Source organism: Numida meleagris, chromosome Z (assembly GCF_002078875.1).
Source record: "Numida meleagris isolate 19003 breed g44 Domestic line chromosome Z, NumMel1.0, whole genome shotgun sequence".
Classification (NCBI taxonomy): Eukaryota; Metazoa; Chordata; class Aves; order Galliformes; family Numididae; genus Numida; species Numida meleagris.
The window spans coordinates 1,255,252-1,279,584 of NC_034438.1; the positions used below are offsets into that span (position 1 = coordinate 1,255,252).

General features: G+C 42.2%; 1 protein-coding gene across 4 annotated transcripts in view; it reads left to right on the top strand.

Annotated features, from left to right (window-relative positions):
• Positions 1–24,333, top strand: part of DYM (dymeclin) — a 162,945-nt gene that overhangs the window by 104,972 nt on the left and 33,640 nt on the right. For all 4 annotated transcript variants that reach the window (XM_021379772.1, XM_021379773.1, XM_021379774.1 and 1 more), the window contains exon 14: positions 11,352–11,454. In XM_021379772.1, the coding sequence (XP_021235447.1) occupies positions 11,352–11,454 (103 nt within the window). The remainder of the gene's footprint in view (positions 1–11,351; positions 11,455–24,333) is intronic.

Sequence of the window (24,333 nt, forward strand, 5' to 3'; positions counted from 1 at the left end):
CATGTTAATTCTGTTCTTGGTTGGGTTTCCTTTGCTATGAGGCAAGTGCTGGATGACCTGGGAGCATCGCTGTATTCTGTCTTTGGAAAAGTGCACTTCTGGGGAGGGCTTTTTTGAGAGGTTGTGAGCACTTTTCAAGTGATAGAGGCAGAGAGGGAGTAAAGTGTATGAATCTGAGTGGGAGGTAAAGTGCAAAGCGCAGCCTCTTTTCTTTGTGGGAATGAGGTTAATTTCCACACAGACTGGAGACAATGTAAATATAATTACTGTGCAACTTGAGGGATCGGGACTTAGAAAAACAGAACAAACACCAAATCTTGCTGGTTTTCACGATGGAAAAATATTGCACAACTGCAAGTACGCTGAAATGAATCATGAAATCAAATCCGCGTCGGTCTTCCCACCAGTTGTGAGGCTGGCGTGTGTTTGTGCGTGGCCATGTAATAACCTATTCTGAGAGTGAGAAATTCAGCAGTGAATAGGATCTGGGATGGCAGTTGATGTGGGAAATGAACTTTTTCCTACTGAAAAAGCAGAGGACAATAAATTGGAAATGTTACCTAAAATAAGATCTGCTTTCTCTTGCGTAAGGGCTCTTCATGCCTCGCAGTCAACAAGATTTAGAAGCGTCACATCTGTTACACCTTTTTAACTCGAGAAGGAAAATAATTTAAAAAACAAACATATCAAGTAGATTACAGTGAGGAAATGTGATTACATTTTAGTTCTGTCAAGGTTGGATCATGAAGCATGGGTAAGATGTGCTTCTGCTAAACATGGAGGGACTTTTTTTAAAGGAGAGGGGATGGTCAAAGGCTGAGTTCTGTCAGTAGTCCTGCCAAGGCTTTCCTCTGTGCTGGGGTGGCTGGGATTGCACATTTGTCATTTCTGGAAGAGCAGTACCAGCAGTAGAGGCAAAGCTATGCAAATGCAGGGCTCCAAACACTATTTCTTCCTTAAAGGGTTGCAGATGATCTGTTCTGCCATCTTTCTGCTATGAGCAGGGGATCAGAGCACTTCAAATTGTGTGCAGTGTATTCCCAGAAGTGTTCTGTAGATGCCTAAGGTAGATGGAGAGGGTTGGCTTTTCTGTTCATAATAAAACGGCGTGCAAAATCGTAGAATCACAGAATGATGAGGGTTGGAAAGAGCTCCAAGAGCTCCAAGCCCATCCCCAACCCATCCCCACCGTGCCCACTGACCATGTCCCCAGGTGCCACATCTCCACCACTGAACACCCCACCCCTTCCCTGTGCAGCCTTTGCCAGTGCATCACTGCTCCTTCCAAGGAGAAATAGTTCACAATATCCAACCCAAACCTCTGGTGGCACAACTTGAAGCCATCACCTCTCGTCCTCAAAAGATGAAAATGAGCAGGTGAAAGGCGCTGTTGTTGTTTCAGGTATCAAGGAGTGGGTATACGTGCTGCTGGGCTCTAACTGTTGAAAAGTCCATCAAAGTAAAAAGTTGAATAACAGGTGCTGTGGGTTTGCTTGTTAGTAGCAGCTCAACCAATCTTCTTTTATTGTGCACAAAGGCATATATGTGCTTGAAATACCGTGAAAATTAGACTTTTGAGCCAAAATCACTTCCACAAAATAGATGGAGGTACTTTACTTAAAGTAGATTGTAAGACACTGTCAAGTCGACATATTGTTTTACACTCTTAGTACATACAAAAAAAAAAAACAAAAAATGCCACAGTCGCCATTGAAATTTCACTCAAAGCTTAGGAAATAATTGATTAAGGTTGTCTGACATTTGAATTCAGCAGTTTGTTTCAAAGCAAAACTCAATCCTTAATTAAGTGATCATGCATTGTTTTTTGTTCTCACCAAAGCTTCGTTCAGTGAATGCACTCCTATTCACTGCTTTTTTTTTATCACTTTTTCCTTGCATGGCCTCAGGGCACACTAAGTACACGCCGTCTAAACTCTTTTTGGAAGACAAAAAAATGTTCGTTTTCTTAATTATAGATTTTCTTAGATCCCGTGGAACTCGCTATCCCAATGGTTCACAAATACTCAAGCAAATGCAAAATATTTATGGATTTGGAGATGAAAAACATATTTTATGATGAGCAGTTATGGAAATCTGTCTGATTTTCTACCCTTTTGGGGTTTTAAGAAGTATAGAAAAGGTCCCATTGTTCTGCAAGAGACAATCTTTGCATCCAAGATGGTTTGGAAGCACTTCTCGGTGGTCGAACCTATGCCTGGTTTGGGTCTTTGGTTGTTTCTGCAATATCCTTAGCAATCCGTGTACTGTAGACTCCTGTAGAGTTTTCTTTATTTCTTCCAAAAAATGTGTCAAGTTTGTTAAAATTGGAGAGAGGTTTTGTGCCAATAGTGGAATTACAGTGATGAGGGAGAGGCCCATGGGTACTTTCCATGACTGCCTGTGAGGAAGGCATGAATCTTAGCATGAAGGACTGTTAGCAATGCATATAGTCTGTGCCCTTGGTGTGAAATCAGTGTGTTAGCTAGTAACATGGGTCTAGATTTGTTTCTGTGGCATTGAGTACAAAGCACAGCAATTTTCTTGACAAGTGCAGCAGTGACTAGAGTATGTATGTGAGTAGAATATGTATGTGCAGACATATTGAGCAAACCAATATCAAGTACAAGTGGCTCACAGGATAAGGACTTGGTCCTCAGGTCTCATGGCAGTGGTGTGTTCTGATTTTTCTCGTTGTCTTGTTATGCAGGGTCTTTGTTTTTTGGGTGGGAGTTGCACTCCGACTTTCTCCAGCAGTTTCCTCCAGTGCTCACCCACACTGCTCTGCCCTAATTGAAGTCAAATGTCTCCTTGCAGCAGCTATGGAGCACTCAATGTGCTGAATTCAGAGCAAGTGGGTGAAAGAGACAAACTATGAACCCTGCTGTTCATTCAGTTTTCTTAGGAAATATTAACAAGTCAAGCTAAGGAAGGAAAGGAAATACACTGATGCCTTAAAACCCCTGAGCCAAAATTCAGGGATATTGAGCTATGGGTGAACCTTATAATCAGTCTGTGGATTGCTGTCTGGTTACTGAGTTCATACTTTAAATCATTGGAGAGTTAATACGATGCTGTTATTTCCAGGTAGTACTTGTCATCCTCACCCATTTCCATCTTTCATGTAGAAGTACAGTGATGCTATTTGGAATGCCAGACGGAATGAGGTGATCTGCACCCGTATGTAGGGGAAGGATTTACTGCTTTAGTGATGGGAGCATTCGTTGGACAGCGGCCATGAGCTGCCCAGCAATTTACGCCTTCAGCTGAAAAATGCATTTCACATTCTCTGCAAACGAAACGCGAGGGTTACTTCAGTAAATATTTACTTTTGTCTCATCAGACTGAATTCCTTGCTTCCGTGTTTTTTCCAGTCTCTTTGTCTTTCAGGTTCCATTTTAACAGGAAATCCTGTGTGTTAATGCAAAGGCTCCATTAATTGTTCCGAGTCGCTTCTGAATTTGCTTATGTACTTTTGCCGTAAGTGTGTGGCGACTGCCTGCCTTTCTGCTTTTATTAGTAACAACATTTCTTCCTCTCTCTGGGAGGCAGAATTTGGAATGTCTTTGTAGCACATCACTTAGAGCTCCCTGCTCACAGTGAAAGATGAAGGTACACGCTGAAATTAATGAGAAACTTCTGAACTGAGAATATCTTGAAACACTTTATTGATCAAATTTAGGACTGTAGAATTAAAAGGCTGTAATGCTTGCTGTTTGATAGGGAAGATGGGGTGGAAATAGTTGGTTTGCCCTGGTTGTATTAAGATCATTTGTGGTGCTTTGGGATTTCACAGAACCTTATCAAGGAGTGGTTTGTTTTGGAAGGGACCTTAAAGGTTATCCAGCACCACCCCTGCTGTGGGCTGGCTGCCCCCCACCAGCTCAGGCTGCCCAGGGCCCCATTCACGGCCTCGGGCACCTCCAGGGATGGGGCACCCACATTTCTATTGTGTCACCTGCACAACTCAGCTTGGTGTCATCTGCAAACTGTTGGGGGTGCACTCAATCCCATCATCTGTGTCGCTGATTAAGATTTTGAAGAGCACTGGTCCTCATTCAGACCCACCTGGACCTAGAGCCATTGACCACAGGCCTCTGGCTGTGATAAGCAACCAATTCCTTATCCATCAAATAGTCCAGCCTTCAAACCCATCTCTCTCCAATTTAGAGATAAGGATGTGGTGTGGGATCATGTCAAAGGCCTTGCAGATGTCCAGGTAGATGACATCTGCATTTGTCCACCAAAGGCTGCCAGATTGGTGAGGAAGGTATAAAATAAAGTATGTTATTACTTTCAGCCTAGCAATTTGATGTCCTAATTAGTCAGCCCCTCTTACCTGGGAGCCTGTCCATGGATAAAGCTGCCCTGCATGGCACTTGGGTTCTCCAGGGCTCTCCTCTCTCTTTATTTCCATTTGTGTCATTACCTTTTGGATAATTCAAGTGCAGAATGCCTCAAGGTCTCTTCTAAAGACACGGGCATTTGGGGACATGGTGGTTTTTCTCCACTCTGCTTCATGTTAAATGGATTTATCCCACGGCCTAATTCTTCGAGTGGTTACAGATCACTGCTCTATTGTCCACAAACATCTGCCCAAGTGCCAGCGCTGCACTTGCCTGGGCACGGTCCTCCCATGTAGCACTAATTTATTGCATTTAGTATGAGACCCTGTGATGCCTTTGTTCTGCTGCGACCTTCTGTGTCAGGTCCTTTGCTCAGACATTGTAGTCATTATACAAGTACAGCTTTAATGTCACAACGCTCTCCTTCTTGCTCTAATACATTAAGCATTAGGTCGAGCCAAAGAAATGATCATAAAATATAGAGGAGTTAAGGTATGGATTTAACTTTTAGACCTCAGGTCTCAAACCTTAGGCATTCTTAGGGCTTGCTCTGTACAGGGCTTTTCTTCTAAGACGATTGTGGTGTCCTTGCAGGCATTGTAAAATCCTATTGTTTAAGGACTATTTACATAACGTGAGGTTTCAGTGTTTATGCCTTGTATTTAATTCTTTAAAATTGAGAACAATAATACATTTGGCACGTATATAAGAGTGGAACAGCTCAGGGCATTGATGAAATGTCTGAGATCATTCATCATCAATTTTTGTGATCCATGGGACTGTTTTTCCATCTCCAGATAGCGTTTGGTGTTTGTATGCTTTCCATTTATTTACAGTCTAGTTCTGAACTGGGAGATTGAGAAGACGCAGAACTTGTGAAATCTCAAGCTTCAAATAAAGACTTTGGGCACTGCTTTAGTTCTCAACTAATTCTGTACATGGAATCTTGCAAACCCTCCCTTGTTTGGGTTTATGCAGATATCTGCTTTTTTTCTGAGCAGTGGGAGCTCTGATGTATGGCAATCCTCTGTCACCAAATGGGTCATCTCTGCCACAAACTGCCATATGCCAAGCAAGTGTCACTGCCCTTCTGCCTGGATGCATAGCTGTGTCTTTACACACTTTGCTCTAGGTAGATGCAATTGAGCATATGATTTGATCTTTGCTGTCTTAATTACAAAAGATGAAACAGAGACAGATGTGTTACTCTTGCCTGTAAAACAGCGCAAAAAGGACGGCATAGTAGTGCAAGAATTTAATTATGGAAATAACTTTACAATTTTACCCACATTCCTGATCATTATTTCTTTTAAGACTACAAAACCCACAAATACAATGATTTGAGATGTCTCCCAAAAGGATTTGTTGTCCGATCTTTCATAGAACTGTACACTCATAAAGGTTGGATAAAGCCTCCAAGATCCCCAGCCCCAACCCACTCTACCGTGCCTGCTGCCCATGTCCCCATGTGCCACGTCTCCAAGGTTCTTGAACACCTCCTGGGATGGGGACTCCACCACCTCCCTGGGCAGCCTGTGCTGGTTCCTGATGGGATTTTTCTCTGGATTTTGTTGTATGAAAAATAATACAGAAATGTGGAACTTTGTGCAATTAATTCCTGCGCCTGGGCTGAAATTCCTCTGCTGGTGGGTCAGTCGTTAGACTTGATATCTCAGTGAACTCTTCCCATCTTAATGAGTCTATGATTGAAAGACAAAGAAAAGAAAATTAACAATGCTCTTTTCTCTGTATTTGAAGTTCCTACAATGAATTTACAAAGTTTAGCCTTAGTATTTCTTTATCATTGATGTGTATCAATGTCTTTTTTTATATCATCTCTATCTCACTGGAAGTATTTCAGTAACATTGGCAAATCTTAAATAGCTGCTGGCAGCTAGAGAGGCCAAGAATGTAACCCAACTGGGAAAACTTATTTAAAGATGGAAATGTGGGGATCTTTCAGAGTGTTCAGGTGTCTGATTTCCCCTTTGTTTAGTACATGTCATATTGTTTTTTGTCAATCTAGCTTCTTACTAAAAAATCCCACGTGGAACAAAGTCATATAAATGACATGTAGAAACCTGCTACAACAATGGCACAGTCTGACCGTATTTTATTTCTAGCCTCATTACTGAGTGAGCTTGGCAAGGTCTGTTTTGAATGAATCTCATGATTGCTGTTCCAATATTATGCTCTGGATTAACTGGCACGTCATTATCTCGGGTCATAGAATCATAGACTAGCCTGTGTTGGAATGGACCTTAGAGATCCCCTAGTTCCAGTGCCCTGCAGTGGGGGTTGCACATCTCCCCTCTTTTAGTTTAAAACCATTCCCCCTTGTCCTATCACTATCCGACCGTGTAAAGAAGTTGTTCTCCTTCCTGTTTAAAAGCTCATTGCAGGTACTGGAAGACGACAAGGAGGTCTACAGAGACCTCCAGAGGTCTCTTTCAACCTTGGCCTTTCTGGGGTTTTGTGATCTTAGGGCACTGAAAATCTTCAAGCAAAGGAAGGGAGAAAAAATGGGGAGAAACCTACAAAGAGCCAGCTGTACATTGACAGTTTTAAGTTCCACCTTGCAATAGAAAAGTCAAAGTGGCTCCTTGTACATGTCTGTGGCCTGTTGTCCAGTCCTAGCAATAGCACGTAAGGCATGGCCATGCATTTATTGGTAAAGGTGGCCAACAGCCAGCCAAAGAGACAGGCTTGCATGTACAGAGGAAATCAGAAATACCAACAGAAATAACAGCTTTCAAGCTAAGTACTGGGAACGCAGCGTCTGGTGGAATTATAACGTGCTGTGACTTTCTTAAAACAAGGTATGTCTGCACCTTTGACTTCTTACTGTACGATGCTTTGAGAGAGCTCCAAGGCTGATTGACACTCAGCAAGAATGACTTTGGAGAGAAGCCTTCTGCAGCGTTTTACTCTTTCACTCCTGTATTTAGCAGTTAGCAGGACTGTCTGCTTAATTGTCTGCCTTTATGAGCTATTCTGTAATTGTTCTGCTGCAAACAATTTGCTTCCCATTCTGAATGCGTATGACCTTTTGTTCTTTGGGTAATGGAAGTAATTATGGGACATATGCCCTTTTTTTTGGCATTATTCTTTAGAGGTCTGTTGTTTTCATCTGCTAACGCAGTAATAATAGACTGTTTATTCTGTCCTTTATATGCATTAAAATATCATTATATTTGTAAATGTAGCCATCGTTTTTGTCTTTTTTTTTTCTCTTTTAGCCAATTTCTGGCAAACACTATCTTCAGATTTACCTTTAACCTTTAATTTCAATTCCCTTATCTTTCTTTAACTGTTCTAAAAGTTACATTTTATGCATTCATCTTTTTTTATATGTGAGAAGCAGAGTTTGTAAGCTGTTTCAGTCTGCTGTAAATTAGATTTGCTGCAGAAATTGCAGATGCTTAGGATTTTTTATTGATTGTTGGCTTGCGGCTTTTGGTGGACCAAGGGGAAAGTTGTTCAGTGAGTTCCCATTATTTGCATTTTTTTGAATCCACAGGCTGCTTGGAATTGACTTTTTGAAAGTGTTAAGTTCATATATTACTGGTTTGAATTTTATTATGTGTGCAAATAGCACATAATCAAATCACTTGCATTTAAGCAACCATTACTATTCAGTCTGTAATCATTTAGTGGGTGAGGTTCAGCCTTGTATTAAATTAAAAAGAAATGTTTCATCTTTATAGAAGGAGCTAAGAAATCGGTGATTTCATAGGTCCTAAAATCAGAAGAACAAGATGTTCCAGAACCATGGAGATGTGGCACGTGGGGACGTGGTTGGTGGGCATGGTGGGATGGGCTTGGGCTTGGGCTTGGGGATCTTGGAGGCCTCTTCCAACGTGAATGATTCTGTGGTTCTGTGCTGAGGTTCTCATTCAGCCTTAAGTCATCCTTGTTGGCTCAGCTTCTCCGCAGTGTGATTTGCTGATCTGGAATATATACCAGCTTTGGAGACACTCTTAATTTCCACCTGTGCGTGAATTGCCACTAGTCTCCCACTTACCCTGTAACGGAGAGGAGAACAACTTTGATCTTACATAAAACGTTTTTTCCACTTTTTAATTCCATTATTTATGCCCTAAGAATCAAAAATAACCCCTAAACTTTCCATACACTGAAGATGTGACCATCCCAAACAAAGCGCCTTTAAAAGGCAGCGTTTGTCCATGACAAAAGAGTTGAATGTTGTGAAGGGACTTCTGGGGGTTGTAACTAACGCTGTGCTGATACTCGGGGTGACTCCTCCAAGGGACTGTTCTCTCCAAAGGATAAGCCATTGGTGAGGAAGAAAACTGGTTATTTTAACCCGCATATTGGCATTCTGGGCAGCAATCCCACAAAGAAGTGCTTCAGCAGAGCTGCAAAGGCAGTAAGCTGTGGCAGGAAAGCAAAATTTGGTAAGAGGAAGCCCCAGTGCCAAAGACAACGTGTAGCAGAGCTCACCCCCTCAGTGCTGCTTCAGGCATAGAGCCTAGCCACTCAGGGCTTGCTTGCGCAGCAAACAAGCACTCTGGTTTACTTACATTACACTTAGTTTAAAAAAAGGAAGCAAAAATAAGGTATAAAGAAACGTTCTTCACTTCTTTCTCCTTCTCTTTCCCATTTCTCTCCATTCTGCCAGAGAAGGTGAATTTGCTCTTTCCTTTTCTAGTTCATTGCAAAGTACTGTTGTGTGTGCATTCTCCTCATCAGATTCTCTGAATATTCAAAATCTGATCCCAGTGTTTTGTTTTCTATTTACGTTGCCTGCAAAGGCAAAACGCTTTATTTATTTTGGTGAAAAATGGTACTCTCTGGGCATGTTTCACCCAATTCTGTCTTCTTCCTCACTCTGGAGCAGACAGACCCCTGGTTTAACCTGTGCTTGCTGCACCCCCAGTAAGCATCACCGGGTTGGCTTTCCCTGATTGTTCCATCTCCACAGCACTAGATGGTGCTGATGGCAGTATCTCCGAAATCTGAGCCTTCAAAACAACCAGTGATCCCAAAAGCAGCACTGCTGTGCAGGGGAGGGACCGGTCTGCAAATCCAAATTTTGATTGGAGCAAACATTTCAGTCTGCGAATGCAATAGTTGAGTACAGGAAGGGAGAAGATGGAATGCTAATGAGTTATTTCTCTGTTGCTTCTTCCCTGTTTAACGAGTAGCTGGTGTTTTTGGCTAATAGCTGTGAACTAGTGGAAGGCTGACTTTTGTCACGGGTGTTCCAGCTCAGCCATTCTCAGATTCTGTGATTCTAGGAATCCGTCGTCCTAGGCTTCCACCATTTGATTGATTCCTCTTGTGAAGGCTTTCTTAGCGTGAAGGAAAAACTAGGATTCCAGTGCTCATGACATCGAACACATCACGTTATCCTAATAACGCCAAATGTTTCTCAGCCCTTGCAGCGAGCAGGGTTGCTCTGTAATCTCACTGGGCATTCCTTCCCTATCAGTCCAGCCGAGCTTATCGCCATCCCAGCAGGATCAGGCACCAACGTCACTGGTCCCGGTTTTGGCTGTTCCTTGCCCTAGGAGACATTGGCTGAACCTTGGGGATGGCGTGACATACCAAAGGGCTCTCGTGGGGGTTAGTGAGATGGCTTAAGTGCTGCAACGTAAGCTATTCATCTGCTCTAAGAAATATCTGACTGAAGAGGCGTCAAGAAGTGGTGGAAATTATTGAGCTGGCTCTCAGGATAGAAGATCCAGGGTTGAGAAGCGCAGCAACTCCTTGCAGCTCTGAGAAGTGCTGGAAAAGCTTTCTCTGAAACTCTTGGCTAGCAAGGAGGGGGAACAAGCACTGATACCTGCTCTCAGTATCTCCTATCTATCTGAGGCTGCAAGGGACTTGATATCAATCTTGTATTTGAAGTTGAAAACAAAGGGCTCCCTCAAATCCTGACGATCATTTCTTTAGGCACAAAAGCTCTCTGAGAGCACTGGAGTTGTCCTCCAGTTCCATGAGTCGTCGGCTATCAAGAGTATAACACTGAGGCAGCGTTTTGCCACTTTTTTTATTTATTAAACTGACTGGAATCTTTTCTGACTGAATCTGGTGAACACAGAGTCTGCTGCTGCTGCTTGTCCCAGGAGCAATGTCACCCACTCCAGGGAGCGATGGGCTTTTGGGGATGAGTGAATTTTGTTGGTGGTTGTTTTCACTGTCATCAGAACAGTATTTTTTACCCTCAGGGAACAAAAAGAGTCATCCTAGGAGAGCCTGATGCAGTCCTGAGTGCTCACCTTTGATTCTGAGGGTTCAGTTCTGTCTCCCAGTGTCTTACAGTGAAAGTCCATCCACAGCTGTGAAGGATTTTTTAAATGACTTGGGATTGTTTATTTCACTAAACGAGCAGAATTTAGGAAAAAGCCACTGCTATGCATTTTTTTTTTTCAAAATGCATGAAATAATGTTTATTTCTCTGTATGCATATGGACCTCTGATTTTGCATAGGTTATTTGTAAAGCTAAGGTAGTGCTTTATTCCTGGACTTGAGCTGAGATAAATTTGAAAATAATATGTGCTAGTAAAATGCAAAATCTCAGCCTCCAAATAACCAAAGCTTTGACACATACTGGGATTCTTCCTATCCTGAGCAATCAGGTTATTGAAATGAAAAGTACTCAAGATTATTAAGGAAAATAAATACATTGTGTGTGATGCTGCACTTTAAAAATAGATTTTAACAAATGCACCCTGGTTATGGACTAAAACTACATGTATACCATGAAAGTTTGATGTTAAAAAACTTAGCCTTGAACGTATGATGTTCTTTGCACTGTTTATTTAATAGAATAGCTCCAATTCAAATTCTGCTCTTGCCTAACTCAGATCTGTCTGTATAGACACAACATGTAACCATTATACACTGCATTTTAAAAATCTCCACATTCAGGTTAGTGCAGATAGTAAAGCTTCTCTTCTGGTTGCTTAGTGTATTTCAGATCACGATTGTGGATTTATTTCAGTGTTTTTTTTTTCCATTTTTCTTTTTCTCCCCTCCAGTTTGTTTTCTCTGCTGTCTAAAAAGCACAACAAAGTGCTGGAACAAGCCACGCAGTCCTTGAGAAGTTCTCTTGATTCCAATGACTCTCCACTTCCTGACTATGTAAGTATTGAGCTTCACGTTGTAGTAGATGCTCCAAAATACAAGAGGTACACCCTTAAATCTGCAAAGATTTGTCAAAACGTGTGACAGCTCAGTAACCACCAACTCCAACGCACAAGAACCTGCGTGAATGATGTAATGTCTGAAACTTCTTTGAAAAAAAAATAAAAAATGACACAAATGGCAAAACAAAGCCACAGCTCTTGAGAGCTGGGAGACACCCTCTCAGCGTGCAGTTTTTAAGCCATTTATGTTGCAGGGTATTTAAATCGTACAGATAGAAGCATTTTTAAGAAGAAGGCTTGGGCATCTACAGCGTGTTAAAATGCCTGGAAATGGTTGAAAGCAATTCCCAGTGAGCCTCTGAGTGATCCTGCATCCGTGGGTCACATCGTCGCGTTCTGAACGCCGCATGCATGCAGCACTCCTTTCAGTTTGCTAAGCCAGTGCCCACCAATAGGCAGCAATCCTGTGATTTAATTGCATGGGCTGCTGGAAAATCTCGGCCTTCAGTAGAAGGAGGCTTCTTCCAAGGATTCAAATAATATGTTTTTGCACTGCCCAAGTGTCTTGGGTTTGTACTCATTTGAAGTTTCTCTGTAATGCTGTCTGAAAAAGTTGTCCTGATTTATCAGTAACTCCCAGTTTTTGAGAGTGAAAAGGCAGCAGCTGTTTTGTTTTGAGTGTTAATGTGTATTCTAGGACATAGCTCTCTGGTACACGATGTACCATAGTGCTCTAGCATAAGAGCACCAACAAAGATAATTTGATGTAATAGTTTGATAACATGAATTCAACTACTCAGGTTTCTTAACCTGTGTCCTCTAATTGCTATTGCTGACACTGCCATGAAAAGTGGAGGCATTCTGTGATTCCGGGGGCAGGTCAGTGTATTCTGGCTGCCTGATGATGCCTTAATTCACGTGGAGCTCCTTGCAGCACTGCTGATTGCAGAGCTGCGGTGTCTCTCCCATCTGACCCTCTTTTATCAGCAGCTTTGGTCTCAGCAAGACCCCCTGTCTGCTCTGTGTTTGGGGCAGGGGATGCTGCTGCTATTTGTCCTGTAAGGTGACCCATGCTGCTTAAAGCTCTTCCATCTGCATCGGCATGAACATGGGAACGCTCCAGAGCCTTTGGGCAGCTTGAGGAGGATTTGATGATGTAGGGCCACAGCTGTGAGGAGTCACATAATTGGGATGAGTTCAGTGTTCCTGATTGCTGGGATTGATAAGGCTCTGGGGCTGCATTGCTCGGAGGTGATTAACCTCTGTTTCCTGCCAGCTTCCAGCTCAAGCAATTACACTGCTGCGCGTTCAGACTCCTCCTTTGGTCTCGTGGCACTTCATTGATCTGTCTTGAAAAGCTGTGGGCTTCCAGGCAGAGGGAGGCTGTGTTGGTGGAGGTGATGGCTTTAATAACTGCACATCCAAGCTTGCTTCACTCTGTGTAGTGTCACAGAGCAGTCTGCAGTGACCACCCTCAGAGACACCGTGGGGTCTTGGTCAACCAAGTCCTGTCCAGATGCCTCGAGAATAGTGCAGGCACCTTTAAGGGTAACTTCATAGCGTCATAAAATCATTAAGGTTGGAAAAGACCATTAAGATCATCAAGTCCTGCCATCAGCCCATCCCCTCGCAGGTGGATACAGCTGAAATCTGCCCTTTGTGGAGCACTGCCGAGGAGGCACTCCAGAGTGCAGCTTGCAGATGTAAATAACGAGCTGCATTTCTTCCTTTCTCCTTTTTATGACATAGGGAGGGAGGGGAGGAGAAGGACACCAATTGGGAAGATTGCTTTAGGGGATAATAAAATCATGGCAGTTTATTGCCTGTATTTTGGGAAAAGAATGCATGCTCCTATGCATGTCTTTTTTTCCCAAATTGCTCACATTTCAACTCAATATGAGGCACAGTCAGTTGTCTAAATCACAGTGGCAGCAAGATGTCGTTTACTGAAGGACTCTCTGCTTCTGAAAGCCCATGCTTATGTTGTCTGTAAGAACAGCTGTTTGTTTGCATTTATATTACAACAAGAATGCTGTAAGGAACATGATGAGTGAAGGAACTAGGAACTGAGATAACATCAGGGACTGGAGTCCTGGATTCGGTGTTGGCTGAAGAGTTTTCTCGTTTTCTACCGCTGTCCAAGCACGGAGCTAAAGAAATCTTAATTTCTCAGTGTTTGAACAGAAGTGATGTTTCTGCCAGAGTTCGTCTTTTACATGAATGCAAGGTTTTTGACCTAATGCACAGCCCTAATAATCTGCCGATCTGTGATGGTTATATGAATGTGGGATCCTCCGTCACCATATTTCTCTGAGTTGTCTTGTGTATGCTGTGGATTGGAGAAGAGAAGGGGAGGCCTACAGCCCCTCATGTCCCTACAGCCCCTCATGGCCCTACAGCCCCTCATGGCTCTACAGCCCCTCATGGCCCTACAGCCCCTCATGGCTCTACAGAACCTCATGGCCCTAACAGCCCCTCATGGCCCTACAGAACCTCACAGCCCTCTGATGTACACCAAAGCTGTGGGTATTTTTGCTGTGAACCCCAATAGGGAACTGATCCAGCTGATTTTGTATTGTTTTTGCTGAGGTTTTCTGGGCTTTAATAAGGGAAGAGCAAGTTATTTCATTGTAGGACCAGTTTCCTGGTCCTATATAAGGCAGAAAGCCCCTATAAACTGTGTGTAGTGTAATTCAGGTGCAGGAAGAAGCCAGAGGAAGAACGAGAGCTTTAGTTTTGTGGAAACAATTACAGCCTTGGAATATACTTCTTTCAAGTTTCCCCTGTCCATAAGTATCTCCAGTATTCTTCAATACAAAGAAATAGGAAAAATCCACTCCAATTTCTTCATGGCTTTCTTAGGTTCAGTGAAAGCACAGTCAACAAAATTTAAGTTTAACTTAACGAGAAAAGTGGTGGTAAAATAATGCAGAATGTTGCTTCTTTCCATTCAAATAAAGGGAAGTTACTTAGGTATACATATCAATGGCTCTTCGCTGTGATTTTATTACACCTAATGTGGTTTCGAATAGCTTGGCATGCATTGTCCCTTGGGGCTTCGGTGTGTATTTGGCTCCGTAGCTTTAATTAGGTTTCTACATTTGTTTCAGCATCATCTAGCACAACTCAAGGGCTGGGGCTTTGTGACGGTGGGAGCCCAAACTCTTGATTACAGGTGGTAGGCTTGGAGGCTGAGCAGGTGAATGAGAACTCCTGGGAGCCCATTGCCAGCATCCCTCCAGGAATCCACTGCAGGGCTGGGCTCCTCGGAGCGCCCGGGTTGGCCACTGCCATGCAAGGGGTTTACCTTCAGCCTTCCACTGCTTCAGTGGATAGCATCAGCAGAAAGCAGTGTGGGTAAGCTGGTTACCAGCCTCAGAGAAAAAACTCCTAAAATTCATCTCAGTTTATCTTTTTTAATAGTTTCTGAATGTTGGCTGTAATTGTTAGGCACATTGTTCCACCCAGATGAAGCTTGAACAAGTTAGGAAATGTTCTAGCAATTACCCATTTCGTGCTGATATCTTTATTTCCCATACAGGATTATCACTTAAACAGCACTTCACAAAGTTGTCAGTGCAAGAAGCAATGCAGTGCACTCGGACTTTCCCTAATGCTCAAAACACGCTACTTTAAGCATCTGAGGAGCCATCCCTTAAACTCTGTCCCAGATTCGTTGGTTCTTTGTTAGCTGGGTATAGAAATGAGTGCAAGTTGGCAGTCCAAGGGGAAAACATGCAGAATGCCAATGCAGCAAGCTCTGTTTGCAGTAGCAATGCGTGGTGGTACAGTGACTCCTTCCCTGGCTCCTTCCTAGCCTCGTTAGCGTTACCTGCTGTGCAGAGCAGTGTTACATGGAGGCCTGGAACTCAATGAGGTTTTCTCTGACACTAGTAACGAGAGGTAAACGTTGCGTTCGTGTGATGAGATTTTTCTGTTATTTTTTCTTTTTCGTATCCTCCTCAGTCAGTGCTCGGTGATGGACCAAGTGAAGCCCAATATTTAGATTCCTCTTTGATTTATCCTTGATTTATATGGTAAATAGAAAGCAGCTGTCTGTTTAAGCATTAATTCTTGAAACTCTTGGGCCCCTCCAGCGTCATCTGGAAATAATGCAGCTTGTAAAACACAGCTAAGAAGAAAAAGCAATGTTTGTTTTATGTGGGATGAATGACTTCAGTTGGGGTCCTTCTAATGCGGCCATTAAGAGGGTTATCAAAAAGCACTACTACCAAAGCGCTTTCAAGAAAAAGGATTTTTTTGTAACTCATATCTTGTTATTACAGTTGATTATCTTCAAAGCTGTGAGTACTTGAGGAGTAATCCCTCGTTTTAGGTTCTTTAGCAGAGAACCAAACTAATCTCCTTCCTGTATGCAGGGAGATGTTGAAAGGTTTCCCTGTTTCCTTTCCACCTTAGAAAGAAATAGACTTGTACAAGTGAGGTCTCCATATTTATCTTAGAAATTCGGGATTGCTGAAGAGTAGTTAAACCAGGTCTGTGAGCTGCAGGATTGGCTCTCCTACATGTAACAAAACAGATCCCCAGTCTGTGTGTTTTCTGGGTGTAGTTACGTTACAGTGGATGGAAGCTGGTAGTGCCACAGATCCAAAAATGCGGTCAGCCTTACTGTCAGTGCGTGCAGTGGAGCAGTCAAAGCAAAACCAGCGTTCTGGAAGTACAGAATATTAACAACTGTAGACTGAAAACTTTTTTCCACTATGTGTGTCTACCATTACGTTGCCATATAACTCCGGTTTTGACACTAAGCAAACCTATCATTCCATGTAGGGGTTTGCTATTCCAGGTGAGGCCATGGTATCTTGTGTTGCCGACATATTTTGACGAAGGATGACATGAAATAAGTGATTTCAGCCTACCCAGCATGTGGCAAACGTTCACAATCAATGCAAAGAACATTTGGACGGTGAACAAGAGTTGTAACCTTTTCTGCCCTACAGTACGTTCTCTGCTTCCACAGATTGGCTGCAGCTCTGTCTGATTTTTTTAATTACCCAAAGAAGTAGTTCAATGCAGAACCCCACCAGCACCCACAAGTGTTCTCCCATAACTGTGTGCTACTGCGAAGAAATAGAACGTCTTCCCTGGGATCATCTGATAACTTCACTAATGATGCAGAAATGAAATTAAACCCACTTCCAAATCAACCGGTCAGCCGTAATGGAGTTAGCGTGATGCAATTAGCGTTATTCAGCTGGTGGTCTGTAGAAATACTGCTTTGCAGTTACTGCTGTGAACAGACAAACCTGTACGACTTGTTGAGCTGTAGAACTGAGTCTACCCATGGCAGAATGGAAAACTTTTTAACAAACTAAATTAAGACTCCTAGCTGAGATATGTCCATATTTCATAAACACCGAAGAAGAAAAGCTAAGTCGCTTATTTTCTCCTAACTCAGAAGCCACCCAGTTTTCACCAAAAACACTGTCCAAGTCTCTTCAGTGCCATTTTTGCCTCTATTTCCTCAATTATTGTATGTCATTAAGTAACTTGATAAGGTTTTTTCGTTTGCGTTAGTCACAGAATCATAGAATCATAGAATGGCCTGGGTTGGAATGGACTCCAAGGATCAAGTTCCAACCCCCCCTCACAAACAGGGCCACCAGCCTCCACATCTAATACCAGACCAGGCTGCCCTGGGCCCTATCCAAGCTGGCCTTGAATACCTCCAGGGACAGGGCATCCACAGCCTCTCTGGGCAGCCTGTTCCAGCACCTCACCACTCTCTGTGAAGAACTTCCCCCGACATCCAATCTAAACGTCCTCCATTAACATGCCAAGGTAATAGACTGAACAGCTACATCTTGGTGTATGCATTTTTAGATCTTTTTGTTGGCTACTTTAACAAGCCTCAAATACAGTTGGACAAGGAAATGTTTTTTGGGCTGTTGTTGAGGTGTGATACCTGGTAAACCAGTATCCCATCCTGATGTTTTTGTATGGGGTGTGGGTTCCAGCAGTTTAGGCTGTATTGAGTAAGCAGACAATCCTGTTTTGTACCAACTTACCTTCTTTTTGATCACTCTGAGCTAGTGGCTCATGGGCAGAGGTGATGCTTTCATTATCAGGTTATTCTTGGGTACGCTTGTCTCCACTCCATTAATGAGCAGGATAATGGGCTATAAATACATTCTCTAAATATTAGTCATACCCTCTTCCAGATGAAGTACATTTAATTTAAAGAGTACTTCTCCTACCTAATCCCCCTATTTTTATACTATCAAAAAATAGTCATTTCAGAATAGTCTGAAATCACCAACCAAACCCAAATCTGAAGCAAGCTCTTGTACTGAGTAATTGCAAATTTCTGCAGATTTGTCTCAGTTCTTTGTCAGTTCTTTTCTTAAAATGAATTGGAAACTTTCCTGAGAGAAAGCTGTGTAAATTATCCTTATACAGAGAGAACAAACTGCCTTAAAATCCTGTGCGGAAAGTGCTAGTGAAGTTCAGTCTGATTGAACTTACTTATATTAGTAGGAAGAACTAGTGGTTCGGTTTTTTTTTAGTTTTTGCATTACTGTATCTTTTTGATAATGTGCCTGAAGGATTTGGGAGCAAATACATTGTTCTTTGCAGATGCATAAAGATGTTCTTGGTTCCTTGTTCAGGAGTTCCCCAGAAGTCTCATTGGTATCTGCTGTTGTGTTATGTGCACAGGTGGCATTAAGTGTTATTTCACTTAGAACCTTGCAACACCGGGGAAAATGAAGATGAGCATCACTATCTGTATTGATTTTAGAATACTTAGTGTTCCAGTAGCATCTTACGGTCATCTGATTAAAAGTCGTTCATTGTTCAAATGTATGAGGTGAGAACAAAATTGGAAGAAGTGGGAAGAACCTCTGGGTAGAGTTCTGGGGCATTCCTGCTATTTTGCAGCACAGGGTATAAATGATAGTACTTGTGTTTTTGTATTCAGAAGCAATGTTCTGGATAAGGCCACTTACATGAGCATTCATAAAACAGAAGATGGCACGGGCTGCCCAGGGAGGTGGTGGAGTCCCCGACCCTGGAGCTGTTCAAGAACTGTGGAGATGTGGCACTTAGGGATGTGGTCAGTGGGCATGGGGAGGGTGGGTTGGGGTTGGGATTGGGGATCTTGGAGGTCTTCTCCAACCTTCATGATTCTGTGATTCTATGACAATAGCTAAAGACATCGCTAGACTTTGGTTTAGAAATGGACGAGCACTGTTCCAGGGTCCCTTCATCCCTCCCAAAATTGAAGAGTAAAATTTTGTGCACTGATTTTTCCACTGGGCATCTGTTTGTGTTGCATTTGGGAGAACTACAGCTCTGATGTAATACAGTGATTTTAGAGAGGCCCGAGGTAGGATGCAGCACAAGCTGTAGACCCAATATCTCACCATTAAGAAAGACCTCACAAGCCTTTCTGTAAATACTGTTTATTACTACTTTGTAAGACAACATTTGCTCCATTCAGACTGATGAAGAATTTTGATGTGCTTGGACAAAAGACAATAACTACTAGTCTTCAGAACATATTTATCTCTTATTTTTATTTTTCATTATTGGAGCGCTCTTCAGATGGTTTTCCTGCTGCCTAAAAGTAAAGGAGGATACGTTGGGAGCAGACCTGTGGATGGCCTCATCCATTCGGGGAAAGCCAAGTACTTCACACTCGTGTGTTGTGCAGAGGTTTTCAGGAGAAGCTGTGGTTTGTAGCACTGGGCTTTGTCAAACATCCACCAAAAACAGAAAAATGGAGTGCAGAGGCTCTCCAGAGCAGAGCTTTTGTGGAAAGAGCACAATTTATTTTTGTGGCTTCGATGTATTTCAGCAATGTAGTAAACCAAATGTTTAGTGCTTCCCCATCAAGGTTTTGATTGAAAAATGCAATGCTTAAAAAACCAGAAGTATGTTTCCATCTGTTACAAACATCCCAGTAATTCTGTTTTTAAATATTCAGCCTTGTAAAGGAGAGGAAATGGACACAGAAGGAAATCTGCTCAAACCCTTTCAGGCTGTTCAGCACTAAATGCTAATTGGAATTATTTTATATTATTTTCTTTTCTGTGAGACACCGGTGAAGCACTACAACTTTTTGATGTCTCACCTCCTGTTTCCATCCACTTTTCTTATTATTTTATGGGCACACGTCTGGACTAGTCATTCAGCTTTTGGCTGGTTATTGGTGTTCTTAAAATAATAATAATAAATCAATTTACTTAACACAGTCTCATCAACTGAAAATGTATCTGTCCCCTGAGATGCTGGTGTTAATATGACCTTTAATGTCATGCTAGTTAATTGCTGTTAATTGGTGGTGTGGGTGGCTAAGGGACCAAATGACGGTGTGAAGGGAAGTTGAATTCTTTGGAAGCAATTAGTCAATGAAATTGAATGATGGTCTTGGTATGAAGCGAAAAAAAAAGGTAGAAATTGGACAGGAAATAACAGTTCTTAACATGCTACGAATTAGGTAAAAACACAGCACTTTAAAGACTCTCTGTGATGATAATTGCACGAATTTGTAATTAAATTGTATATTAACACATGCATCCATTGGGATAGCTGTGTTTTCACTCATTATCGTGGTATCTGCCTTTGGAGGATTTAACTCTGCAACTTTAATTTTAAAGCAACAACAGGAGTTTGATTCATTATTGTTTTTGCTTCACTGACGTAAAAGCTAACTTTTTCTTCTAACTTTTTAAAGGCAAAGTAAGGTAAAAAAGAAAAAAAGCTGATAGTCATTCCACATCAGCCTCCTGCCAGTGAAATAGCAAACATCAAACCACTTCAGGGAAACATCTTTTAAAACATTCATAAAGAGAAAATGCTCTGATAGATGGCCTTTATTCAATCATGCTGTATTCCGATTCCCTGCTCTGCTGCGAGATGTATGTGATTGCACTGCTTTCCACCAAAGTGGAGAGGGTTTTTATTCTTTTTATTGCCATTCAGGTATGTTACTGGAATGTGGTAATTTTCCAGAACAACTCTTGTACATACTTAGGCTTGAGCCAAAGCTGAGTGAGCTGTGGGCTGCCACTGAAGTATAGGACATCTCCAAAGACGCTGTGTACTGCCTCATTTTTCTTGAAATAGGACTGGTACACAGTGTATGGAATCTGCTGCACTTGAGTATTTGTGTGCATGCTAAGCCAAACACTTGATCTTGAAGAAGTGGTTTGCTAAGAACAAGAAACAACCATCCTATTCTGTAGAGCAAAACCCAACCATCCTATTCTGTAGAGCAAAACCCAACCATCCTATTCTGTAGAGCAAAACCCAACCATCCTANCCAACCATCCTATTCTGTAGAGCAAAACCCAACCATCCTATTCTGTAGAGCAAAACCCAACCATCCTATTCTGTAGAGCAAAACCCAACCATCCTGTTCCATGGAACAAAAGCTGACCATCCTGTTCTAGAGAACAAGAACCAACCATCCTATAACCAACCATTCTACAGAGCAAAACCCAACCATCTTATTCTATAGAACAAGAACCCAGCCATCCCCTTCTCTAGAACAAGAACCCAACCATCCCATTCTATAGAACAAGAACCAACCCAAAGGAAAGTCTTCAAATTACCCATCAGCGGTAGAGAAATTAGGGACACATGCAATGCAGAGAGAACCAAAAGTTGGCATCTGAAGAAACAGTTGCAGGTCTTCCCATTATGTGAATCTTTGTCTCTTGTCTTATCTATGTCTAAACCAGGCTACACAAAATTCAATTTTGTCCCAAAATAGAAGAGTCTTCATAAATATTTCAGGAAATTGTATTTTGTTGGACAATGCATTTTTTTCCCCATATTTCTATTACGATTGTTTTGCTTCAGCACCTGAAAAATGTCACCAGTTGATTATATTTTGGTTTTTAAATCGGTACCTGTGTGCACAAACTGCTGGAATTACGTTCTGTGGGTTTTAGCTTTTCCCAGTCTCAGTCATAAGGTTCATTTTTCAGTATTGAGGCTGTGGGTGCTGTGTGCTTGCAGACCACGAGCCAGGAAGCTGAGCACTGCTCATCAGCTCCTGTGTGATCAGAATTGATGCAGGGCCCTTATCCCACGTCCAGGGGAATGCTCTTTGACAATAAGATGGAATGTGGTAAAAAAACATTTAACACAGAATCACAGAATCATTAAGGTTGGAAGAAAACTCTTAAGATCCCCAAATCCAACCATCAACCCATCTCCAGCACACCCACTAAACATGTCCTGTGTTTCTTTTACTAGGATCAGTTTCTCACATCTTTCAAAGTATCTGCTGATGCTGGTTTAGTCTGTGTGTTGTATGTATGTGAAGTAATCTCATCGATGATTGTGTATCTGGATTACTCTTCCAAGTACCTTGTTAGGTCCCCAGTCTTAAAACAGATTGGGTGTGTTGGGTGTCAGTGTTGTCAGGGACCTGAAATGTGTGTTGTGCACTTCTTAATACTTAGGGAACTGCAACATGCAAAGAGCACTGCACCATCATCAGAAATTTTATGTGCCTTTTCCGTAGCAATTCCACCCTGTGGGCAAAAAGGCAGAGATCTTGGGCTGCTGTCTGCATTATCAGTTGTCAGGCAAAATACGAGCAGTTTTCCACTTGGATTAGTACAGAAACTTGGTGCAGTCCATGTTTATTTTTGTGGATTCCATAGTCTTAGTGAAGTTTCTACTCTTAAGCAGAGTCAGAATTGCTCAGAGTGGTACTTTGGGTGGAGCACACCTGTCATATATAAAAGGCAATGATGGTTTTTGAATGTCACAGCAAAAAATGCTGAACCACAGCATTTAATCCGCGAGGAACCAGTGCAGAATTTTGGCTTCTTTGTAGTTGACAGCTCTAGTGAGGGGTTGATATTTGTTCAGTTTGTTTTTATGCTTTCTCAATTAAATTAGACACCAAAGAGAGGTCTGTAGCAGGGAGTGTTTTTCTTGAATGACAGCAATTGGTTCATTAGAAACGCGCTCTTAGATGTATGTGTTGCAACGAGTGCCATAGTTGTTACTGCCTAATATAGTAGCAAGGGTGTAGGATATTGTTGATAATATAGGATATATTCAGAGATGATGCATAAACAAAGAGGCTGTAAGGATCTGGTGGATGTGTTACATTCCTGTAACTGCTGTGCTATACAGAGGAAGGTTTGGGAGGTGTGAAGGAGAAATGTGAAAACTGTTTCACTGGAGCTGTGAATTGGTCTTTGCTGCCTTTTTCCAAGATGTAATTTTTTCTGTCTTCTTTGTGATAGACATAAGGGCTTCTGTACTTCAGCTCAATATCACATAGGATAATAACGCAAAAAATGTGGCGTGTTCTTTTTTTGGAGAATCACTTGTTTCCAAGAGATTCGTCAGAAGTCATCATCAAGGAGCAAGCTTTTAGGTCTAGAGAGTTTGTTAAGTACCACTTACATATTAAGTGCAAAAATGGGAGACTTGATGTGAACATTACATAAGACCTGCCATGCCACTGAAAGAACAAATTAGGAAGTGTCGGAGTTTCAGTGCACGTAGCAATAGTTATTGCATAAAAGCTCCCAGCAGCTCTCCTGGCGACAATCTACAGCTGCGCTGGATGCGGAGTGCTGGAATAAGAAACTTTTTTCTTTAAAGTCCGTGAACTCTGCTCAAGATAGACAGGTGCTGTTAATTAAAGGCTGTATCACAATGATCTGCCTGCCCTCGGATGGTGGAGGTGGGGTTTCACGTGGAACTCGTCCTTTCCTGTTCTACCAGTCAAACTAAACAAAATCTTCACATACCTCTAGGGAATACTCAATCATAGAATCATGGAATCACGAAGGCTGGAGAAGACCTCCAGGATCACCAGGTCCAACCCCAGCCCATCCCCACACAGCCCACTAACCATGTCCCTCATCAGCTTCATTTCAAGGAGAAATAGAAAATACGTAGGGAGAGCATTTCCTTTCAGCAGCAAGAAAACTCCGTCTTATTTCAAGCATGATTTGAGAATGATACAGATTCACAGGTTTAACTTGAATTTTTCTACAGCATGAATATCATCGTTGCCATCTTTCCCAGCAGTGGTTGCCTCCCAGGTTTTACAGGACCTTATAATTTGTCATTTTAGCATCTGGAAATCACCGGAGAAGGAAGCTTGCCACCCCTTGCCTTTCCAGCATGGAATTCAGCACTGGCATTAGATGGGAGGTTCCCGAAAATGGAGTTTGGAATCAAAAGCCTGGATGCTGGGGATGGGCTGGGTTGAAATGCCAGAGAGCAGGACTGTCTATAGTTCTCTAGCATAAAACACCTTCTGCAGCTGCCTTACTGAATCCTAGTCTAAGAAAAATGCCAACCTCTGAGTCTCTCCATCACCTCAGTGCCTTATCATCATTTAGGGTCTGTGTAATTGCTTGGTCTTTCCTTTGAAAGTACAGAAGGCTTACTAACAGGAGACACAGCATTGTAGGCAAATATCTAGAAACTTCTGATTGACTTGGGAACCTGATTTACTGGGGATAAATTGAACATTTCAATGTGAAGAATTTTAGCACTGGAATTTGAAAGAGCAAGTGCATGAAAGGAAGAAGAGGTGAAGAAGTAGCTAGGAGTTGAGCTGTGGGTTATCTACAGTCTGCCCATGAAGTAGACAGAACCATGAAATTGCATGGGGTGTTCTTAGAGAAGAGTTGCAGAGCTGCACCTTCACTCAGATATATGCATGTCCTCAGAAACAGCTTGATATTTTCCTGCTACAAATGGGATGGCTTGAACTCAAAGCTGAGTTCAGTTTTGAGGACATATTCCATGTGAGCCCTAAATTTGCTTGCTCAGTGCCTAGCTTTCCCACCATTCAACATCATGGCCAAAAGTTGTCTTGGTTTGACATAAACCAGCCAAGGCTATTGCGCTATATGTATGCCAC